We start from the raw sequence: 24,172 nt of genomic DNA on the forward strand, positions 1-24,172 counted from the left end.
CCCGGAAGAAGTAGCGTCGAGAAGGTGTGGTCCGTTTACCGCAGCCATGTGACCAGAAGCGGAAACTACGCTTAGGTATTGCTGCTACCAATCCTAAAAAGCGGGATCGTGAAGCTTTTCTGTTTCTAAGGAAGAAATGGACCGTTGCCTAATAAAAGGTTAAAGGAGAGGCGGGGAGCTGTCTGTTGTTGGTGAAAAGTCAAACGCTTCCTGGTCCACACCGACCGCCCGATCTTGTGCAGGATTCATCTGCTAATTATTCGCTCGAGAGCTGTTTTTACTTGCTGTGGTAACTGCGTTAGACAAGGGACCCCAAACATTTCATTAGGCATTTTCATTTCTTCCGCCCCTGGCTTTGGGAAAGAGCCTTTCTAGGCCTAAAAGGGCTATCCAGGTGAAGATGGAAGAACCGCCAGTGCCCGACTAAGGGACAGTCGTTACCTCCAGCACAGTTCTCCCAAGAGTAGACCTGGGTTTTTGTTGTTGTTGTTTTGTTTTTGCCAAACCAGGAGACAGCCCAGTCCTCCTTCACTCACCCTTCCGTAAGACATTTGCCAGAGACAGCTGCCTTCCTATCCTAACTTGCCTCTATTCCCTCTTCCCCGCCCCCCACCCCGCCAAAAAAAAAAAAAAAAATGTTGCTGAGAGCAGGGGAGAGGGCACAATTTAAGCAACCAAATCCATCAACTTTCAGACATCAATATGTTCACTCACTTCTGCTTCCTACATGCATCAGTGGGCAAAGGCTATACCAAAGAAGGAAGCCTTAGCCACTCTTCAAATTCAGTGCCCTGCCGCTACCTTATGTTCCCATTTACTCTCCCATAAGGTGAACTGATCAAACTATGTAAAAGCACACTACTTAATGCTTCAAAAAACACGTGCATTGGCCCGGCCGGTGGCGCGTGCCTGTAATCCCAGAAACTGGGGAGGCTGAGGCAGGAGGATCAGAAATTGGAAGCCAGCCTCAACAACTTAGTGAAGCCCTAAACAACTTAAAAAGAAAAAGGGGGCCGGGGATATAGCTCAGTTGGTAGAGTGCTTACCTTGCATGCACAAAGCCCTGGGTTTAATCCCCAGCACCACATTTAAAAAAAAAAAAAAAAAAAGCCTGGGCAAGTTGCTCAGTGGCTAAACTCCCCTACTCGCCCCCTAGGTTCAATCCCCAATACTAAAAGCACAAGGCACTTTTTCAAAATTCACATGACCAGGATCATCCCTGGACTGTTAAGATTGAAAAGACCAATCCTTCTGTTTTTATTAAGTATTCCACATAATTTTAACAGGAGGAAATTAAAGCTGAACATGCAGAAATTACAGAATTTAAAGTAAATGTGTCCTCAAAACAAGTTTTTCTTTTTCCAAAAAAAAAAAAAAAAAAAAAAAAGATTGGGTTTCTTCCTTTAAAGTTAAAAAATACCATTAATATTAAGAATATTTTTTAAAACATTGTTTTCACTTTTTAAAAATTTACTTTTTGGCCATTTATACTTACTTTTTAAAATTTTTTTTAAGTTGTAGATGGACACAATACCTCTTTTATGTGATACTGAGGATCAAACCCAATGCCTCACACAAGCTAGGTGAGCAGTCTAGAATATGTTCCTTAAAAGCAATATAATTAAATTTTTAGGTGATAAAATTAAGCCACTTTTTTCAAAAACCAAAATGAACATGAAGGAACAAAGTTTAAAACCTAAGCTTATTTTTTAAATGAGTTTTTTGTTTTTGCAGTGCTGGGGATAGAACTCCTGGGTCTACACATGCTAGGCAAGCACTCTACCATTGAACTATACCCTCAGACCCTTGGATGAGTTTTTGATACAGGTCCACAGAAAAATCTATGAATAAAATCAAGGTCAGGAAAATTAAATCATACAAAAATTACTATAATTACAAGCCCACAGATTACAGATGAATTCAGTATATCAGTTAATTCTCTTCATTCCTGATCAAAAGTTTTGATTTTAGTTGTTTAAAAAAGCATTGTATTTACTATTCCATCAATTGCTCAAAATAATAACTTTCAAGTAGACTTTTTGGTGTTCTGGAAGTATCTATACCTTTTCCATCTCTGCTAGTCAGATTTCTGTCCCTCTGAAAAACTAAAAAGGAGCATAATTTATTTTGGTTCCAAAGGTTTTAATCTATGATTGGTTGGCTCTGTCCTACTTGGGTCTTTAGTTGGGAACACACAAAAGGCAGAAATCCAAGGACAGAAGGCCTGTTCACCCTATGCAACTTGGAAGCAAAGGAAGGAAGAGAAGCTGAGCAGGGCAGCCTATATCTATATCCAGCAACTCAGGAAACTGAAAAAGGATCCCAAGTTCAAGACTAGCCTGGGAAATTCAGTGAGACCCTGCCTTAAAATTGAATAATAATATAAAGGGCTAGGGATGTAGCTCAGTGGTAGAGCACCCTGGGTTAAATTCCCAGTACCAGAATAAATAGGAAGAGGAGGAGCCAGGGTCCTAATGTTCACTTCAAGGGCACACATCCAATAACTTAACTTGCTTTCCACTAGGCCCCACCTCCCAAAGGTTTCACCATCTCCCAATAGTGCCATGAATTTATGTGGGGGGTTGAGAGGGGGCCTTCAGTGTCCGCCGTTGGGGGACAGTGAACATCCAAACTATAGCACTATCATTTGATCAAAAGAAGCATGTACCTCTATCTCATCTGTGGCACACTGGAATAACAAGTGTTTTTTTCTCCCCAGCATCAGTTTTTCTCAGTGTGCTTGAAAGCTTTATGACTGAGACTTCCTCCCAACACACTGCTGTTTCACGTTGTTTTGGTGTTTTAATAAGACTTCTATTCTTGGATCTTTCATTTTTGATAGATCTTTCAAATAACTTATTTCCAGAAAAGCGGAATGGAAAGCCAAAAGTGCCTTTGCATGTTTGAAAATGGCGTATTTTTCCTTAATAGCATGGCTAAATTTAGAATTTTAAGGAAAAAAATGGGTCTTACCCATCCCATACATACACATAAGCACACATAAAAGCATACTTCAAAGCATTACAATTTATCTTCTATCATTCAGTGTTGTCTTGAGAAGGCTGATGGCAATCTGAGACACATTCCTTTATAGGTAATCTATTTTTCTCTTTGGTAATTTTTTCTTTAGCCATCTGTTTTATTTTTTTTTTTCCTGCTTTAGACATGACAAGCTCTTTATTCTGAAAACCAATTTCATCTATTTTTTTTAATATTGGGGTTCAAACCTAGGGTGAATTTATTCTTGTCTTGTTTTTCTGTTATTTTCAGAAGTTTCTATTAGTAGATGCTAGGTCTTCTAGTTCTTCAATATCACCATAATTTTTACATGTCTTCTTGCTTTGGGGAAATTTCCATGATTTTATCTTGGAGTTTTCTAATTTAGCCTCCTCCATGCCACTTTTATAAACCATCTTATTTTAACTTCTACAACTGTTTCCAATAATTCTATTTCCTTTTCACAGCAATTTATTCTTACTTTATGGATATAGTAACTTCAAATTTCTGTGTAATTATCAGAATTTAAGTTAACTTTTGTTTGTGCTTCTCTCCCGTCCATAGATGTAATCTTTTCAAAGTGGTTTACAAACATCTGAGCATTAGTTACCATCTTCTAGTTTTGTTCCAGTTTGTCATAATTCCTCTTAATCCTTTACCTTAGCCTTGATTAAGTGCACAACAGTTAACAGAAAACAGTGCACAAATCTGTCTATCTAAAAGTTTCTAGTGGGTGGTAGAGCACTTGCCTGGCATGCACAAGGCCCTGATTTAATCCCCAAGCACTGCAATAAAAAAAAATTATGTTTCTAGCCGACATGCTCAGATCTGAAGCATCCACTTTCTACTTCTTCAAGAGGTGCTATGAAGGATAACTGGACTGTAAAGTTAGAATAAAAAGGTTAGTGTTTTGAATCACATGCTTGTCCAAGCTGTCATGTCTGTTCTTGAAAAGAACTTTTCTAATTCCTCAGATCCTACTGAATCAGTTATTAAATCTCAAGTAACTTTCATTTAGTTCCCATGCTTTTAGTTACTAATTATTAATTTGCCTCAAATTGCCATTCTGTACTGGGCAAAAATAGGGCCTTGTTTCCCTTTGACCTCAGTTTCCTAAACACTGCTCAGTGCCCATACCCTAGTGAAAAAGCAAGAATAAAAATCAGTCGTCAAATTTCTATTATTTCAGATATGCCTAACTTAGCCTTTTTACAGGTTTAGCCTTAACTACCTTAATAAAACTATGAATTCCTCACTTTTCTATAACTAAGCCTTAATTTTTTTCTATAGAGAGGCACAGTGCAGGAGATAAAATCAGGTACTTTCATCCACTCAACCTTCTAAACTGAAAATGCTTCTATTTGGCATAAAAACAAATTTCAGGCAATAAAGATGTTACTGCTTAAATAACTAGTTATTTCTAAAACTTAGTTTAAAACAATATATTTAAATAAAGCTATTACTCTTCAATTACAAGCTGAAGAAATACTAAGATCTTTTTTAATGGCCATCCTGCCCCCGGCAACCAGGAAGTAATTCTCTGCAATACTGCCAAATGATCAAAAGTATCACAGGAATGCTAGAAGTATATTTTAAATTATGTCTTCCACAACTTTTTGTATATAATCTGGAAATAATAATCACTTCTAAGATACCCACTATTTAAAAACCCTCCTTCCATCAATTGCATAAGCAGTTCAAACTTAGATTACAATTCCCAGCAACAATTTTTAATTCCTTATTTTGCTGTATACATAGTGAAGGTTTCTGTTAACCAAATGTCTGATCTCTTCCCTTGACAAATGAATGACATATTCAGTACACTGAAATCTAGATGAACCTTCCTCCCTTCATGAATACACAAGATACACATAGACTTTAAAACAATCAACCCAAAGATATACACACAATTATAATATATAACCCAAATTTCCTCAGGGGACATTTTTCAGAGCTAATCTCTAAAAACTATAACCAGATTATCAAAGACTAAGTCTTGTGTTTGATGAATACATATCTCAATGTCATGATTTGTAAATTTAGCCATTAGACACATTGTGGGAAACCAGCTCACATTTAATTGTGACATTTTAAAATTGTACAAGTATTTTAACCACTACCCTCCCAGCCCATATTTAGTCTCTTAAAATGACAGAAAAACATCACTGATCACAAGTTTAATGGGTTTAATAAGTTTACCCCTTTAGTTCCTATTTGCAGCACCCAATATTCCTTTGAAATACCAGTAAGACCCGGCAATGACCAACAGTAAATTTCCACCTTCCAGAGTTGAAAAGTTCAGTTTCTCTGAGCATTTCTGTGTTACAGTGGCACTTATCCAGAACTGGTACCTCCCCATAGCTGGGGAGCTTTAAATTTACCAGTGAAAAAAGTTTTTTCCCCTTCAAGGGGAAGGAAAAAAAAAAAGATTACTCCTCAAAACCCAGCCAATTTGGCTGTGAGGTCTTTCATTCTGTCCCATCTCTTCAGGCTCTTTTTTTTTTTTTTTTTTTTTTTGCTTTGCTTCTTTTTCTTTTACTTTTTTGCAGTAGAGCAAGAGAGACCAAAACCTAACCTGAGATACAAGAAACAAGACAGTGATGGCTATAAAGGGAGGAAACAAGGAGCAACTGAGATACTCCTTTACCTCCCACATCCAATGTATGTGCTTCACAGAAAATCAACAAAAATAACAAACCCACAAAATACAACAACTAGAATTACAAAACCCATTCATCCAAGGTTGCTAAAAGGTAGGAAGGAGAGGTGGGAGGGTAAATGGCACAGGGAGAAAAACAAACTATTTAAATCAGTCCAGGCACAGGGGCTGGCAAATGCTAGAAAATAGCTGCAGAAAAACCTGTGGTCCTTTCAGACTCACGGTGGTATTAAAAATCCACATACTGGTGTCAGAAAGATCCTGCCTCCCATGTACCAGAGACAAAAATTCCTCAAAGAGAAGGGAATACACAGAGGGCCCTTGGCAGAGTGGGTCCTGCCTTCCCTAGCCAGGAGAGGATAGAGAAAAGAGCTGCCACAACTTCTTTCCAATCCACCCATCCTCTTTAGATGACAGGCAACTCAATGACCCACAGCAGCCTTCAGTTTGGCAGGAGATGGATGTGGTGAAGGGAACTTCTCTGCAGACGTTGAGCTACTCAGGGCAGACTGCAGATAGACTGTCTTGTGGAAGAGTCTGTTGCTTAAGAAGACCACTAAAGAGAAGAGGCGCAACTGGAAAAGGCTAAAAGCAAAAGATACAACATTGTTAACCTCCAGTTTAGCAAAATGATTCAGTCATGTGACAGCTTATTTGACTATATTAAATTTAAAACTGCATAGAGAAAGATAATTAAAATTTGATCAAGGAAGAACAGGTATCAGACACATGGCTGAACAAGCAACTAAAGGGTGTGAGACTATAATGCAAAGGTAGAATGCTTGCTTAGCATGAGCAAGGCCCTGGTTTTAGTCCTCAGCACTTGGTGTGTGTGTGGGTGGGGAACCTGGGTCCTGCAGCTTCTGTAAATGCAATGAATCACTAGTTTTGAAGTATTGGGGCTTATAGATTTTAGATTAATTATAATTTGAAAAGTGCTTTTCTATGGCTAATTTCAGGATACAAACTTCAAACCGAAGATATCATATATCTGTGGTTAGTTTCAAACAAGTACCATTTTTTAAAAGAGTAATTAGGAAGCTGAGGCCAAAGGAGTGCAAGTTCAAGATCAGTCTCAGCAACTTACCATGGTCCTATGCAACTTCATAAGACCCTGTCTCAAAATGAAAACTAAAATGGACTTGGATGTAGCTCAGTGGTAAAGCACCTCTGGGTTCAATCCCCAGCACCAAAAATAAATAAATGTTAAAAATAAAATAAAGCCAGGCATGGTGGTACACACCTACAATCCCAGCAACTAGGTAGGCTGAGGCAGGAGGATTACAAGTTCAACACCAGCCTGGGAATCTTAGTAAAACTCTGTGCCTCAAAATAAAAAAGGTTAGGGACATAGCTCAGTGGCAGAGCATCCCTAAGTTTGATCCCCAGTACCATTTAATAATAATTTTTTAAAAAGTCAATTACCCCTTGTATTATAAACACTGGTAAAATTACCTGCAAGAGAATGAAAAAACTCAAAATAGATTTGAAAATTCTCTAATACTAGTATCCTCATTGACTTACCAAAACTAATCAAAACTTAAGTGACTGAGCTTTCCTTTGAAGTAATAAAACTTATTATTGCTAAAAACTCATTTTTAAACATTTTATAATATTATCAATAAATTGATATGACCAGATGATATAGCCCATCGTTTGTGTGTGTGTGGAGGGGGGTACTGGGATTGAACCCTTGGCTTCATGCATGCATACTAGTATCCCTAGCATTTTTTTTTAAACTAATTTTGAAAAAGGGTATCCCTGAGTTGCCCAGGCTGACTTTTAACCTGCAATACTCCTGCATCAGTCTCCTAAATAGCTACAATCATAAGCATGTCCCACTATGCCTAGCAGCTCATTATTTTTTTTTAAGTTGGCCATTCTTACAAAAATAAGCTTCACTAAAGATGTCCACCAGTGCCTAATATTCAGTGGACTGTTAAATTTTAAAGACTATGGTAATAGTATCAATTCAGGAAATATATAAAAATCTATATGCACATATTCATGGGAAAAGTTTGAAAGTTTGGGATTTATCCCAGAAATGTTTCTCTTCTTAACTGTATATTAAGGTTTTCCTGCAATGTAAAAGATTATTTTAAAAGAAAAAAAAATCTGAAAAATTTCATTACTAGCTGATACTTACTATGCTTTTCCAGGGGTCTTTGCTTCATTAGCACTGATAATGAATAAAGGAAAGAGAATAGAGAAGAGGCAGCCACTGTAAAAAAAAAAAAAAAAAAAAGAAAGAAAAAGAAAAAAGAAATAATTAGTCACCTTCACAACAGCCAGCGTGAGTTTGAGAAAGATATTAAAAGCCCAAAGTTCCTTTGTCTTCAGTGCAAACATCACGGCTTGATAGTCTTAACATATCAAATACAGCTTTCAAATGGAACAAAAGGTTTTTCTAAGCACTGTGAATATTTAGCACTGCTCTGGTAGGGAGCATAGAAGAATCTGAAACAGAGGTTCATACAGAGTAATTTTAATACTAACTGATAAATGTCTATGACTAGCTGTCAAGAAGAAAAATCTTTACAGGTATCCTGATCGTTGAATAAGAAATCTGGCATAGAACCAAGAAAAGAAGAGATACTCGCTACATGAATTTTATTTTTACTAGTCTCTCTTAAATCTCTCTAGTAAAATTACCTGATAATGTATGAGGACTGCATTGCTGTGAGGAAAGCCAAGGGCAAACCAAATCCAAAGTAGTAAGGCCAATTCCTTTCTATGTTTGACAATCGCTGGTGCATTTCAATTCCTAAAACAAGGACAACAATGCTTTTAGACTTCTTATTTATTTATTTAATTTTTTGGTGGAGGGCAGGAGAGGGTGGGATTGAACTCAGGGGCATTTGACCACTGAGCCACATCCTCAGCCCTATTTTGTATTTTATTTAGAGACAGGATCTCTGAGTTGCTTAGTGCCTTGATTTTGCTGAGGATGGCTTTGAACTCACAATCCTCCTGCCTCAGCCTCCTGAGTTGCTGGGATTACAGTCATGTGCCACAGCACCCAGCTACATGTTTTCTTTTAATCAAGTGAAAACCTATTATAGGCACACTATTTGAGGCTTGGGTTTTAGATACAGAGCTACCACCTAGAGCATAGCTATAGCATATAAAATAGAATTGTGAAATACTGATATAAAGTTTCTTTTTTAAAGTTTTATAATTCAATAATCACAATTTCAAAGCTGATAGGGTGAATGAATTATGAATTTCAGTACCAGCATCCTTTGTCAGAACTAGCCTAGAACAAAGCAAGACATCAAATAAGCCAAGCACGATAGCATAAGCCTATAATCCTAGCTACTCGAAGGCTGAGGTAGAAGGATCACAAGCTTGAGGACAGCCTCAGCAACTTAAATCCTACCTCACAATAAAAATATTAAAGGACTGGAAAGAGAGCACACTGGTAGTGCTCCTGTATTCAATCCCAGTTGCAAAAAAAAAAAAATAATAATAATAATAATAATGCACACACACACACATATAACTCAAACAAAAAGGATGCTGCCTGCAGAAATAACCTCTTTCAGCCACACACACCCAGCTAAATATGCCAAAGTCTTTTAAAAGATCCTGCAAGAATCTAATTATGTTGATATTAATTTAATTTTGCTAATTTAGAGCAACTCATGCTCACTTACGCCACCTTATGGCCCAGGCAGAGTTATATTAAGCACCAAAAAGATAATTCTACATTGCCATTTCCCCCAGTCTCAAGGATTAAACTCACTAAGATAAATGTAAGCTCCCTCTTGCCAATAAGGCTACTTCCTTTCAAAGATGATTTGTCAAAGGCTTAAGTATAGAGTAGTCTGCTTAGCAGTAGCTTTTTCTAAACTAGGCCTTTACATTCTAGGTTTCATAAGATGTACTTACCTTTATTGAACCAACGATATTCAAAGCAGTACAGAGAGTAGAGAAGGGACATATGCAGCAAACTGACCAGCTGACCAACAAGATGAATGGGAAAGAGACTCACAAACATTCCCTGAAGAACAAATATGGCATATCTTAATTCCAAAGCATCAGAGACCTAACATTATTCACCCACTGCTCTACAATTTTCACTTCCAGCTGAGACACTTAGCTACTTCTCAAGCCTCTGAACAGCAGATGTGGTGAATACTAGGGTGGCAGGAAAGCACAAGTAAATCCTTGTTTCTTTTAATTTTATGATATTTAAATTCTCTAGTTGTTGCTGTGAAAAAATGATTTAAATATCATTACCTTTCACATGACACATCTGAATACCCCCATATAATGCAATACCCTGTCTTTGTGATACTCCCTCTAGTGCAACTTTTTAAAATTTGTCCAGAAGGCCAGTCTCACCTGGATAAGGAAAAGAGCCTGTAGCAAAAGGTTGAAGAGCATGTCAGCAATTATCTTGCTGACACTAGGGAATGGATGAGGCTTCCTCCCTGATACCTCAAATGCTAGGTCAGCAATATCCTGTAACACAGAAAATAGTGCACCAAAACATGAATAATTGCCCTTGTTACCTATATCCAAAACTAATACCACTGGTCTTTCACTAGAATTGCTAGGAAAGAAAAGCCCCAGACATCTGTCAATGAGATGCTTCAATGCACTAAGATAATGATTCCCTTTTACAAGAGCACATAGATCATTCATTGGCTGCTTAGCCAAGAAAAATTAAGGCTAAGAAATAGGTTCTGGCAGGCATGGTGGCTCACACCTGTAATTCCAACAGCTCAGGAGGCTGAGACAGGAGGATTGCAAGTTTGACACTAACCTCAGCAACCTAGCAAGGTCCTAAGTAACTTAATGAGACCCTGCCTCAAAATAAAAAATTTTTTAAAAGGGCTGGGGATGTGGTTCAATTGTTAAGCAACCCTAGGTTCAATTCCCAGCAAAAAAAAAAAAAAAAAAATAGATATATTAGGGCATTATATACCACTAACTTCACAGGCTAAAACTTGTCACCTGTCAACCCATTATGCTGTAGGACCCAGACTCCATTCTGCCCTGGACCTACTTGAAACCAAATGGCATTCACAACTTTGCTAAGCACAAACAGGGGAAGCACCCAAAGAGCACTGAAAATTGATGTGAGAAAGAATTCCAGCCACGACCAAACATCTCCATGTAATGATGGATCACCTAAGAAAAGGGAAAAGAGTAGTAGTTTAATTAAAGAAATGGGAAATCAGAAGACCAAACATGGAACCCCTATTTTGCAAATATTGTTTATTCCCCCCACATATTTCCTGTTTCTTGCAAGTATATCATGATACCTAACTCAAAGAGTCTTATTCATAGTAAACACACCATATTCTAGCCATAGCTCCAATTCAGCGTAGCCATAGATACATGCTGCTTATCTTGGAACAAACCTGTTTACAAGGCAGAAACTGAAATGTCACAGTGACTAACAGAACACAATTAGCAAGAAACCACCTGGTTTTAAAATCACAGCTCTGCCACCTATTAACAGTTGAACTATAGTAATAACTTTTATTTCTTCATTCATAAAATGGATAGAACAACAGTTCTTATCTCAAAGGATTGTTGAGAAGTCTAAGTTAAAAACATCTAAAACTCTTGAGAAAAACTAGAAACATCATCTCCCCTCTCCATGCCTATCAGACAACAAGAAGTAAGTATGTACTTACCAATAATTCGGGCTGTTACTGACTGAAGCACAGGAATAAACACACGGTAAAACAAGAGGAGACTGAACTACAGGAAAGAAGCAATAAGGTAAGCATCAAAAGTCCTTCTTTAATATAAGAGTTTCAAATTTCAGTAATGATTTTTCAGATGGGAATGCCTAATATAAATCAGGAAGCTTGAAGAACAACCAAGGAATCAGACTCATTTCTATTTCCCAGAACTCCAGCTACGAGGTACAAACCTGATACCGCAAACTTTTTGATACAAAGAAGAATACTTCAAATAGCATTTGGGACAAAATATAGAGGACTATGCTAAGTACATGGTAATACTTATTAGTTAAATCTAAAGCCAGCATCTTAAAACATCTATGAAATGTTTAGATTAAGATAAATTGAATTACTGAATTCCAAGTCAAAGAAAATATTTAAAGTACCAAAATTCCACTTAAGTGTACATTGGTTCTCAATTAACCATAGGCAACGTTTTCTGCTCTGGGTTTCAACAGTAATCAATTCTATTCAATACATATGATCAGATGTGAGAAGAACCTTGTTCAATCATATCTGTCCTTTTCCTCTGAGCCCCATAGATCTCTTAGCCAAAATGTCTATGTACTGTCAACAGAAATTGTTATCTATGACAATACTAAAACTTGTGAATGAGTCATTTAAAATAAAGAAACTAAGTATATATTCAGGACAATTCCCAACACTTGTTTACATACAGTGTGTTCTTTCTTGAGTAGGAATAAAATCACTATAGGTGCACAGAAACCTGAGTTATATTAAATGCTTATAAACAGTTCAAAGCTATTTGTCTTAGCATTTCAAGAAAACAACAACAATCTGAAGATATTTATAAAGCACCCAGAATTTGAGAGAAAAGAACTTACCCAGAATACTCCACCATTCCAAGCACAGCACTGGAAAATTCTACTAACAATACGTGGCTCACTGGAAAAGACCATATGCATTTAGCTTATAATGCATATAAATTAGGTTACTTCCTAATTGTCAGTTCAGTAGCTTTCCATTTTATTCCTTCCATTGGCACCACATTATTTTTTAGCACCTAATGTTCCCCCAGTGTTCCAATTTTGTAATTCAGTAAATGAGAAAAAATTAAAAATACTTCTGAGGAACCAGATTAAAAAAAAAAAAACCCACATACACACACACAAATATATAATATATATGTTCTGAACAATGAGGTAGGTTAGAGAAGATCAAAAGAGAAAGGCTTTGGTTGGGGTTCTTCTATCAATAAATCAATCTACATAGACTTTCCTACAAATAAACCAAATAACACCTGTTGTTGTTTTTGGTTCTTTATTTAGCATTCTGTTCTTTTTCAAACATCATGAATTTATTGGTACTAGGAATTTAACCCAAGGAAGCTTTACCACTAAGCTACGTCTCTAGCCCTTTTTACTTTTTGAGACAGGGTCTCACTAAGTTGCTGAAAGCCTTGATAAGTTACTGAGGCTGACCTCAACTTGTGATCCTCCTGTCTTAGTCTCCCCAATCACTGGGATTACAGCACCTCGGCACTTGGCAACATTATGAAATTTTAAGCAAGGTATATTACTAGATCCTAATTTACGTCAGTGTCGGGGGAATGATTCAACCATAACATCTTTCTGTGAAGAAACACAAAAAACAATGGAATGCTGAAACTTTAAGTTACTCTGTAGGTCGTTATTATTCCTAAGAATCAGTCACTTCTAATGTGCCTCTCCCTGGGACATTTTCTGACATGGTCCTATACTCCTTACCTCTCTTGCTTCCGCTCTATACTCTGGGCTCTCCTCTGTGCCAGGACACTACTTGCCCTTCTTCGACGTTGCTCCTCTCTTTTCTGCTGGATTCGAGCGTCTAGCTTTGAGATGGTACAAATACCCCAGATGGAGTCTTTGATTCCCTATAAACAAGGATATTTTTCAAGAGGAGATTATGGATTGGAGAAGACTTTCCACAGTTACATATAGATAAGTAAGAATGGAAACCATTTTATTTAGTTAGTTACAGAGCTTAAAGGACCTTTTGAAATGTATGTGTGTGTGTGTATACATATATATGTGTATACAAGTACAGTATGTGTGTGTGTGTGTGTATAATTAAATATATATCCCTTTTTGGAAGTGCTAAGAATCAAACCCAGGGCTTCATACACAATAGGCAAACACTTTACCACTGAACTATACCCTCGACCCTTAGTTTCTCTTTCTTTTAATTTTTTAAAATGATTCCCAGCTTCCAGAAGAGTTGCTAGAATAATGGAGCACTTCCAAATATATTTTTTCAAGATTTATCAGTTTAATATTTTGTCATATTAACAAATACTTACATTTTTTTTCCTGAATCATTTGAATAGGTTACTGTATCATGTTCTCTTAATTTTTCAGTGTGTATTTCCTAAGAAAAATGTTTTTATATAACCAAGATAGTTATTCAAAAAATTTAATACTAAAATATTTTATAGTACACATTACAATTTCCTCCATTCGTCCCAATAATGCTCTCTAAGGCATTTTACCCCAGAAGAGTTCAGTCCAGCCTGGTGAAGTGGTGTATGCTTATAATTCCAACAACTCATTTAAGTCCAGCCTCAGCAACTTAGCAAGGCCCTCAGGAACTTAGTGAGTGAGACCCTGTCTCAAAATAAAAAACAAAAAGACTGGGGATATAGCTCAGCAGTAAATCACCCCTGGGTTCAATCCCAATACTGGAAAAAAAATAATAAAAGTTCAGTCCAGAATCATATATAGCATTTAGTTATCATGTTTCTTTAGTCTCTTAAAATCAGCAATAATTCTTTAGCCTTTGTGGTTCTTTTTGAATAATACAGGCCAGCAAAGCATGGTAGCACATACCTATCATCCCAGTGACTTGGAAGACTGAGGCAGGCAAGTTTGAGGTCAAGTTTGAGCAATTTAGGGATATAAATACAAAGAACTGGGGAAGTACCTTCAGTAGTAAAGTGCCCTGGGTTCGATTCCCAATACATAAAAATACAGGCCAGCTATTTTATGAAATTCCCTCAAACTGAGATTTGTTTCCTCATAATTAGATCCTATTAAGCATTTTTAGCAGGAATATCACAGAAGTGATGATGTACCTTTCAAGGTATCACATCAAGTGGCACATGATATCCTCAGGAACAGTGGCACACACCTATAATCCCAGCTACACAGGAGGCTGAGGTAGGAGGATGGCAGTTCAAGGAAAGCCTAGGAATTTGGCAAGACCCTGTCTCAAAATAAATTTTTTTAAAAAAAGGGCTAGGGATGCAGCTTAGTAGCAGAACACTAGCCTAACATGTGTGAGGTCTAAATCAGTCACCAGTAATGAAGAAAGAAAAAAAATACATGATAGCTCTTTCCCCTTGTAATTATGTTAATTTTACAGTCAAGGTATTGTCCAGTTTCTCTATTATATGGTGCAAATGTTTTCCTCTTGAAACTAAAAAGCAATGTTTGAGGAGACACTTCCAAACTCATGCTAATATCCTGCTTATTAAGTTCTCCCCTCTAGATTTAGCACCAATTCTTGCCCAAACCAATCTTGAAAAACATGGTTGCAAAACAGTTTTCCAACTCCTCCATATTCATCAATACTATGATGCCAAATTGTTGTTTCCCCTATATACTCTACATTATCGATTAAATATCTATAGTATTTCCTGTATCCTGCACTAAATCTAAAGATATAAGGATAAATAAAACTGATCTCTAGAAAGGACTAGGGCTGGACAACCAAAATTAGAGAAAGACATGTAAAGAAATAATTACTATTATAAGAATGAAATTAAAAATTATTATAAAATGTGAAGCCCTAGGATAAGAGAACACCACATACAATAGAAAAACATAAGAATATGGTAGGGTAGCGCGAAGAGAAAATATCCTTAATGAATATATGATGAGAAAAAGAGTTAAGTCTATAAAGACAGTAACAGAGGCACCTGCCAGCCAAACATGAAAAGTTCCAGGTAAGTGTTGGTAGTATAAATACCAAAATTACCTGTCACCTAGTCCAAAGAACTACATTTACTTATCCATCCACCTATCCAGCTACTCAATCAACCACATATTGAGAATCTTCAATGAGATACATCTTGGTCATAAAAATGCTCAAGAAATTTGTAAATTAGCCAGAAAAGCACACAAATAAACCCCCAAATTTATGTTATAGTTCAATAAGTACCACACAAATTTATGTCTAAAGTAAAATGACAGCACTGGGGTGTTCAACTTCAGGAAAAGGCAAAGAATGGTGTTCTGAAGGTAATGGCCAAGCTGGATTTAAGGATAGCATTCTCATCAACTGTTATTAGGCAAAACAAATTTTAGAAATACCAGCAGGAGACAGAGAAGTAAACAAGCCTGTGCTACCTACTGTTGACAGCATAAACTGATAGTGTGTATCTGACCTCTTTTTGAGTAACTTTTAGTTTTATTTTTGCTTTTAACCTTTAAATCTTCCACCGATAAATTTTTTAATCAGAAAACTCCAATCTTTGAGAAAATGCAATTCAAATAGCCAATGGCCTACCTAGTATGCTTACAGGATCCCCACCTATTAGATACAGTATAGTAAGGTAGAGAAACACATTGAACTGATCCAGGGTTGAAATTTTATAGCTCAAGAATGTGAGAATAGAAGATAAAGGTATTAAAAGTGGATCATATTGCATAATCTCTTTAGCCCTTCTATAATACTCCTTTGATTTCTCCTTTTTTACTGTAAGGCAATAACCTTTTAAACTCTCACTGAAGGAAGAACCTCCTCCTGCTCAGAATATGGCAAGAGAGGTTCCAGAGGAGACACTGGACGCCAGACATCCACTACAAGTAACAGAATCTTGTAACACTGAAAATTTGGGTGACTAAATCCTAAACACACCTTTATAGGGCATTTTCTGAGAGCACCCTCCTTACCTGTACTTGTAAAATGGTAGTAAAAAAAAAAAATAGGTATATAATTCAAATAAAGTAGTTGAAGTAATAGTACTGTACCAATGTTTATTTTTTAGTTTTGACAAATGTATCATAATCAGACAAGGTGTTAACATTTGGGGAAGCTGGTAAAGGATATACAGTAACTGTACTATCTTGCAACTTTTCTATAATTCTTAATTTTTAATCTATCTCAATATAAAAAGTTAAAATTTAACTGAGCAGGGCTCCAATTCTACAAATACTCACTGGACAGGTCTTCCAAGCTCCTATAGGGTACACAATAATTCTATCTGAGTAGTGTGAACTAAAATGAAAACCTGTATATGAAGGACCCCAAAATGTAAAATCTCCAAGAACACTCAAAGAATTTCATAGTCAGTTTCTTAGCAAAAAGGTCTAAGGGAAAATTCCTTGAAATAAGATGTACTCACCCTGCCAAGGTCCTGGAGAAAGGTTTTGACACTGTCAGCCATCTCCTCATCACCCAGACTGTCAACTACACAGAAGAGAGAGAAGCACCCCAAAATCTCTCATCATGAAAGACCTGGAAACAGATGGTACATAATGGAAGAAAAATATTTATCTTAAAGATAAATTACTTGGTGCACACCTCTACATGATGACCACCTATTCCTGTGCCTCAAACAGGGGAGCAATAGATTCCAGCACTAACACAGTGAACTAAGTGAGGCTATGACCTATAACTGCTGAAACTTAAAACCCATATAATTATTTGTTGGGTTGGCTTGTTTGTTTTGAAATGGAGTCTCACCATGTTGTACAGGCTGCTCTTGAACTCCTAGGCTCCAGGAACCATGCCTAGGCCTCCTGAGTAGCTGGGGAGTAGCTAGGACTTCAGGTGCAATCTCTGTACACCTGGATTTTTTTTCCTCCCCCAAGCACCGGGAATTGAACCCAGGGTTGCTGTACCACTAAGCTACACCCCAGCCCTTTGTTAATTTTTGAGACAGGGTCTCAAAAACTTGCCCAGGCTGGCCTCAAACTTGCAAACCTTTATGCAGCTGCTAACACACAGTAAGAGGAGAGGAGGAGGGAAGAACAGAAGTACTTTGGATCAGAAGAAGGGAAAAGAGGGGGGATGGGAATAGAAAGATGGTAGAATGAATCAGACATTACTTTCCTATGTTCATATATGAATACATGACCAGTGTAACTCCACATTATGTAAAACCACAAGAATGAGAAGTTATATTCAATGTATGTACAAATGTCAAAATACATCCTACTGTCTTGTATAATTAAAAAGAATAATAAATAAATAAATTAAAAAAAAAAAAAAAACTTCCTCAGCCTCCTGAGTATATGGGATTGCAAATGCTGGGACATGGTAGCTGGGCATGGTGACAGGCATGGGTCACTGTACCCAGCTACCACCCTTTTATTGTTATTTGAGGTAAATGTGCTTAGAACACTGTTCTCCTCTGAATGTTGGTGTCCCAAACTATTCCTACTACAGACTCCAAGCTTTTTTGAGGATTTAGAGATAGGTAAAAATAGCATTTCAATATCCTCTTAAGCAATTCTTATGTTTGCTACATATCATATCCTCAACACTTGAATGAAAATATAAGCAAGAAAAAGTTCTAAAAATTACTAAATATGTACTTCTTTCAGACCCAGAGACCTCAAGAACACAGAGTTTTCAGTTATAATGTGAAGCTACCTACCAAGACCTCCAAATAGGTCTATGTTTTTTAACTTTATATAAATGTGTATATAAGTGTAATAAGCATGCAACAGAGTAATTTTAAACTAGGCCAAGGCTAGGAGTGTAGCTTGGTGGTACAGCAATATGTGTTTAATATGTGTGAGGTCTTGGGTTCAATCCCCAGCACCAAAAAATTAAAAAAATTAAAAAAAAAATACATTAGGCCAGAAAAAGTTCATATGTATAAATATTCCTCAAAACAATAAGGGTTTTAATTTTATTTCTTGGGTAAATGGGAAATATGGCTTCAAAAGTTAAGCAATTGAGGGCTGGGGATATAGCTCAGTTGGTAGAGTGCTTGCCTTGCATGCACAAGGCCCTGGATTCAATCCCCAGCATCACACACAAAAAAAAAGTTAAGCAACTGAGAGTTCACATGTATAAATAGTATTTAAAGTGAATGGAAAATTCACTTGCAGAAATACTCCCACCCTTCCATGCTGGGGATCAAACCAAAGGCCCCAGGTACAACTGGCCCACACACAAAGTTATATCCCCAGCTCCTAGAAATTTTTTTAAGAACTTAGTATTCTATTCTATCTCCAGCCTCACTAAATCATGCTGTGGGGTCCTCAGTTTAAAAGGTATAACCTTAGGGAAAGGTGCATGGGGGCACACAAGATGATAGAATAAGATAGACATCATTATCCTAGGTACACTTAAGATTGCACATAGGGTGTGATGCTACATCGTGTACAACCAGAGAAATGAAAAATTGTGCTGCAATTGTGTACATTGAATCGAAATGCATTTTGCTATCATATATACCTAATTAAAATAAGGAAAGAAAGAAAAAGAAAAGGTATAACCTTAATATAACAATTTCACAGTTTATAAAAAGTTCCAAATTTTAAAACATAAGCACACCTTCCCTGACCTTCATACACTTCACTAAAGAGCACCTCATTGACCTAACTGGACTAATGCCATTCAAAACTGGTAGAGCAGGGAATGCAGCAGACGAAGACAACCTGCACAACATTATACTTACTATCAGCTCCTTAGGTCAAATCCTATCCAGATGTGCTCACTTCAGGAACAGAAGTTTCTACAGTTAACATTCAGTTAATACTCCTACTCTTCCCTCCTAAAAACATATACTTCAGAGTTCCAAGCATACGAGCACAGGGACAGACAGGGTTCTCAATGCTGTAGTGAAGACTCAGAGCCAAGTGAATGATAAGTATTCAATAATGAATAAGAACCAGTTTTAAGACTATCATGAATCCACCCTCTCAGCTAGCTATTTGCTTACATATAAATTAAGAGCACTGAAATTCTTCGTATATATTTTTAAGTACAAAATGCAATGGAATAAAAAAAACAAAACAAAAAAGAAATCCTTAGGATTCTATATAAACACAATCCCACTAAAGAATGTGCCAGTTTAAAGGTGTGAGGAAGACCATTACTTCATTAGGATTTTTTTTTTAAATCCTGCAGATCAAACCCAGAAGCACTTAACCAGTGAGCCACATTCCCAGCCTTTTTATATTTCTTATTTTGAGACAGGATTGCTAAGTTGCTTAGGGTCTGGCTAAGTTGCTGGGGTTGGCTTTGATCTTGCAATCCTCCTACCTCAGCCTCCGGAGCATTTGTCTGTATTTCTTACAAGGCACTGACAGGGAGCCTGAAACATGTCTGTCTGTCCCAATCCAGAACCGCTGTTTTTGAATCAGCCAGTTAATACCTGGCTTCTGCATGTACCAACCGGCAGGGTACCTACTGACCAATGGCCTTTGAAGGACAAGTCACTTCAATTTTATACTGACATCCTAACATTTTCTACAAGAAGAGTTGGTATGAATTATCTAGTTTGACAAACAGTTGAGGCACAGATAAAAATAACCTGCCACAATTTGAGACACACAGACTGAATGACACGGGGGGGGGGGGGGGGGGAATCCTGCAAATGAGGGGATTAAGATGCATCTGGTTCACAGCATTTTACAGGGGGAGCATTGAGTCTCATACGTTAAATCGCTTGTCCAGCGTTACAACAAGCAAAAGACAAATACAGCAAACTTCAGAACCCTGACGTTCTATCCCCTCGGTGAGGACTTCTTTTTATTTAAGCTATGCAAGGAGGGCTTTTGTTTAAACCGAAAGTCCCATGGACATATAAGCTTTTTTAAACCTTGAAATACAGCTCCACATTAAATTCTTGACAGTCATTACAACAGAGGGGGTATCTACTGAGGCACAGTCCCGCACTTTGATTTCTAAGCCATAAACTCAAGTCTGAGAAAGCAGGAAACCGGAATATCCCACTCCAGGTAGGGCGAAGGTAAACATCCTCACTTCTCACTGGGCTTCACCGACTGCCTCCGACTCCCTGGCGCTTGGGCCCGTCTCTCCCGTAGCTCCTGGGCAATTAAGCTGAAAACAGGTACTCTCCCTAACCACAGCTGTGCACGAGGTGCGGACCACGCTCACGTCTGGTCACAGGGAGAACTAAAGATAGCCGCGCCGCCAGCTGGAGAGAAGCTCTTCACAACAGCGTACAGCGCTGCGGCCTGGCCCCGTTCCCAGCAGATCCTTGCCGTCCGAAGTCCCTTCCTGTCAAGGGTCGTCTCCCGCAGTCATTGCGGGAAACCTCACAACCCATTCTCCGGCCCTGCCTGCCTTCACACGCCCTCACGGCCCCTGCCGCCCTGAACCGGCGGCGCGGTCACTCCGAGCCCTGGGTCATCGTAGCTCGCACCTACCAGCAGCTCCCTCGCCCACCGCGGACCGTCTAGGCACCCCCGCGCCCGGCCGCCCGCTCCGCCGGGGCGCTCCCAGGGCCGGGGCCGCTGCGCCCGCACTGGGCATGCCCGGGCCGCACGGGGCCGCTGGGAAGTCGGGCGGGCGCCGAGCTGGGCCGCCAGGCGGGGGCGGGGCCCTGGGAAGGGGGCGGGGCTAGCGGAAAAGAGGACTGACCCAGGCGGCGCAGACTGGGAAATGTAGTCAACGCTATCTGTAAATCGGCCCGGATGCAAGGACGCGTAAGCCTCGGGCTCCGCCTGGCGGCCGCCCCAACCACTTTCTCTTTAACTTTCCTCACTGATCCCTCCTCCTTTCTCTTTCCTTTCCCCTATTTACCCCACAGCTTTGCTGGTCTTTCTAGAATCCTGGAAGCCTAAAAACAGAATAAAATAGGGGTCACCTTGGTTTATTGGTTGGGGACTCCATCTCCACCAGTTCATTTCTTCTAATAGGAAAGTCAATTTTTTGGCAAAAAGCTGTAAGGGAGACAAAATTTACCTCTACCCTCTTAAGGTTTCTTGGCTGGGCCTACGAATTAAACCGACAGATCAACCGAAGAAAAGCATACAATTTTATTTAATGTGAGTTTTTCCGTGACTGCCATGAGAAGGAAATGAAGTCCCCCAAATTAGGCAAATCCTAAGTGTTTTTATGTTAGATTGAACAACGAGGCAATTGTGAAAAAAATGTGAGTAGGCTAAAGTAAAACTATTTTAATAACGTCTGTACAGACCTCTCAACTTCCATTCTTGACGTTACTTTTGATGTACGGAAACTATCTTCCATGTGGAAGTTTTATCTCCTGCTTTCAGAAAGAGGGTAGGGTTCCTGCTTTCAGAAAGAGGGTAGGGTTAAAAGTACCTTTCTTTCATCTAGTATTTTTATTTTTTAAGTGCCTTTAACTCAAAGTAATACCTATGCAAAAGGATAAGGCATACTTTTCCACCCTTCTGAACCATCAAGCCTCACCTGTAAGCTTTTTCTTTCCTATTCCTTACCTCTTCAATCACTCCTCATTCCTTGTCCTTTCCATTTCCTATCTTCCTTTGTCTATACTTAGGGCTGCTACTCCTAGAGCCAGAGTTTTACAATTACAAGCTATTCAGTGCAACCTCTTATTTGAGGAAACCTAAAGCCCAGCTGTCAAGGCTAGTGGCAGAAAAAAATACCCAGATTTCTTGACTTTCCTCCAGTTCAGTGGGCCAGGGAAGTGTTGGTCTTATTCCCTGGCCCCGCCTCCAGCCCTATTCCAGAATAAACTCCCCCCTTATCTCAGTCTGCTGAAACCTTACCTTATGTTTAAGGAAGAGGAGAATCAAAACCAGAAAGATTAGAGAACGGAATAAAGCATCAAGAAGAGCCAAGAAAGAAGAGCACAAGCCAAGCAATAAAAGGCCAACATAGGATTTACATATGGAAACTCCTACAGCAAGACATTTTTGTTGTTGCTGTTCTATTCGGCCATGGGCAATGATCTTTTTTTTTTTTTTTTTTTTTTTGCACATTAGTAACAGGGCAGAATTTTATTTAAAAGGCTAGTGGTTCAAATACTATTGCTTGAATAGCTCTGGTAGATATAAAATGTACTATCATCTGAGGTTTATACACATAAGCAAAGGAGCTGAGGCCAGCTCACAAAGGGATATTTGATCCTCAGTGACAAGAGAAGCTAAAAGCACATGCTTGCAGGAATAACCTAAGGGATTTATTTGGACCATATTCCCACCACCTCTGACAGACACAAAAAGACCCAGATAGGAACCTGGCTTTCCACACAAAATTCTGGCTTAATTAACACTCCTTCCTGCAACTATATATCTCATTAAGAATAAAAAAAAAAAAATCTGTCTTGAAAAACTGAAGAGCCTGGGCTACCAAAAATAAAAAGGGAATTTTAATATAGTAAACAAGTTTAGTAAACACTATGTATATTTTCTGTTGTTAATGAAGACATGATACATTCAGAAAACTAATCTTTTTTTAAAGACAAAAAAAAAAAATCCTAGAAAGAGGCTCAACAAGGAAAAAAACCAGCCCAAGTTCAATCCTTCTCAGTCAGATGTGAGTACTACATAGATCAGTACCTTTCTATGAACACACAAAGCCCTGCCAGTTGCTTTGCAAGCAGCACATAAAACATATACCTTCGTTACTGAATATGAATTTAAGCAGAATCATTGCAGAGCATTTTGATGGGTCATATCACTACCCAATCTGGTCCAGTTTAAAATATGTTTGTAGATCCAGTTTGTATGTATTTCATAGGTATATTAAACAATAAACCACCTACTGTTCCATTATTTTCTTAAATGGCAGTTCTTATAGTTCAAGCAAACCATTAAGATTATAAAGAGCGCTTTTGAAATTCTCAGATAAAGATACATTAATAAGAAACCTGAAAAGTTAAGTGAACCTAGTTTTTTTTCACTAAACTGCCAGGATAAAGGTAGAAAGCCTATCAGTAGCTTTACTGTTTTCTCAAGAAATGTCAAAAGATTTTTTTGACTGATATTAAAAAAAATAAAATATAGAGCTGGGGCAACAGGGTAGTTCAGTGGTAGAGTGCTTGCCTAGCATGTGCAAGGCCCTGGGTTTGATTCCCAGCACTGTAAAAATTAAAAATATACACCACAGAATACTACAAAATTTGAAATGTCAGGCATTATGGAATGAGAAACAGAGTTCTGATTTTTTTTTCATAAAAAGAAACTGTAATAGGTTTTAATGAAAAAACAAACTAGAACTCTGAATATGGATAACACTACACAGACTCTAGCACAGAACACCACACACAAGAATGAGTTACATATCAGTAATATCATCATGAGAATAACTGGCTGGGGACTCAGACTTCCAGCAAGGGAGCTCCTAAATCAAAATGTGTTAAAAGCTCGTAAGGTCAATAAAGACCAAAAAATGAAATTAAAAAGGAGAAGGGATGAGGAAATGAAGAGGAGGAAAGGCTGCATGCATGAGTCTATAATAGACATGATATTCAGCAGCATAAAAAATAATACCCTCTAAAAAGCTTGTCAAAGGGGGCAAAACCTATTTTTCACTGTTAAGCATGGGATAGATAAAGAGTGGTACAAATTCACTTGTAACTATAGCATCTCCCATAGTTGAGTAATACACATTTAATATGATGCTATATGTTAAGAAAACACCAAGGACATATATGAGTAAAACAAAATAAAACAAAAGGCTAAATTATGAACCTTAAAAACTGGAAAAAAAAAGAAAAAAAAATCTGTTTAAAGCCAAGTAGGTGTGATTCTGATAATTATCATATGACATAATCCATAGAAAAAGGCCTAGAAAAGAATCTTCATATTATTCAGTACTTGGGCTTGATGATATCCTAGGAAAAACAGTGATAATTCAATGAATGTGTCACACAGACGACTAAAAAGTCACCTCTGGT

The 24,172-nt window shown here is 38.0% G+C and overlaps 1 protein-coding gene across 4 annotated transcripts; it reads right to left on the reverse strand.

The window, feature by feature from the left end:
• Positions 1–4,705: 4,705 nt before the first annotated feature.
• On the reverse strand, positions 4,706–20,821 carry Ei24 (EI24 autophagy associated transmembrane protein). Of its 4 annotated transcripts, none has more exons than XM_076846207.2 (11): positions 20,709–20,821; positions 16,703–16,815; positions 13,086–13,231; positions 12,204–12,264; positions 11,308–11,374; positions 10,671–10,795; positions 10,004–10,123; positions 9,548–9,659; positions 8,309–8,420; positions 7,803–7,877; positions 4,706–6,241 (listed from the first exon to the last, which is right to left on the reverse strand). In XM_076846207.2, exons 2-11 carry the CDS (start codon positions 16,742–16,744, stop codon positions 6,079–6,081), a joined length of 1,023 nt encoding a protein of 340 aa, XP_076702322.1. In that variant the 5' UTR covers positions 16,745–16,815; positions 20,709–20,821; the 3' UTR covers positions 4,706–6,078. The 4 variants fall into 4 exon arrangements, with proteins under 4 accessions (XP_076702322.1, XP_076702323.1, XP_076964941.1 ...); XM_076846208.2 differs by lacking the exon at positions 20,709–20,821 and adding an exon at positions 18,992–19,068; XM_077108826.1 differs by lacking the exon at positions 13,086–13,231.
• Positions 20,822–24,172: the final 3,351 nt, after the last annotated feature.

The sequence above is a fragment of the Callospermophilus lateralis genome, chromosome 2 (assembly GCF_048772815.1).
Source record: "Callospermophilus lateralis isolate mCalLat2 chromosome 2, mCalLat2.hap1, whole genome shotgun sequence".
Taxonomy (NCBI): Eukaryota; Metazoa; Chordata; class Mammalia; order Rodentia; family Sciuridae; genus Callospermophilus; species Callospermophilus lateralis.

What these genes read in the sequence shown, in the direction of transcription:
- Ei24 (XM_076846207.2), bottom strand. Translation starts at nt 16,744, where the DNA reads ATGGCTGACAGTGTCAAAACCTTTCTCCAGGACCTTGGCAGG. An exon ending in ATAGAGCGGAAGCAAGAGAG is followed by an intron (nt 12,265 to 13,085) that starts GTAAGGAGTATA and finishes GGTCTTTTCCAG; the next exon opens with TGAGCCACGTATTGTTAGTA. An exon ending in CAGTCCTCATACATTATCAG is followed by an intron (nt 7,878 to 8,308) that starts GTAATTTTACTA and finishes TTTTTTTTACAG; the next exon opens with TGGCTGCCTCTTCTCTATTC.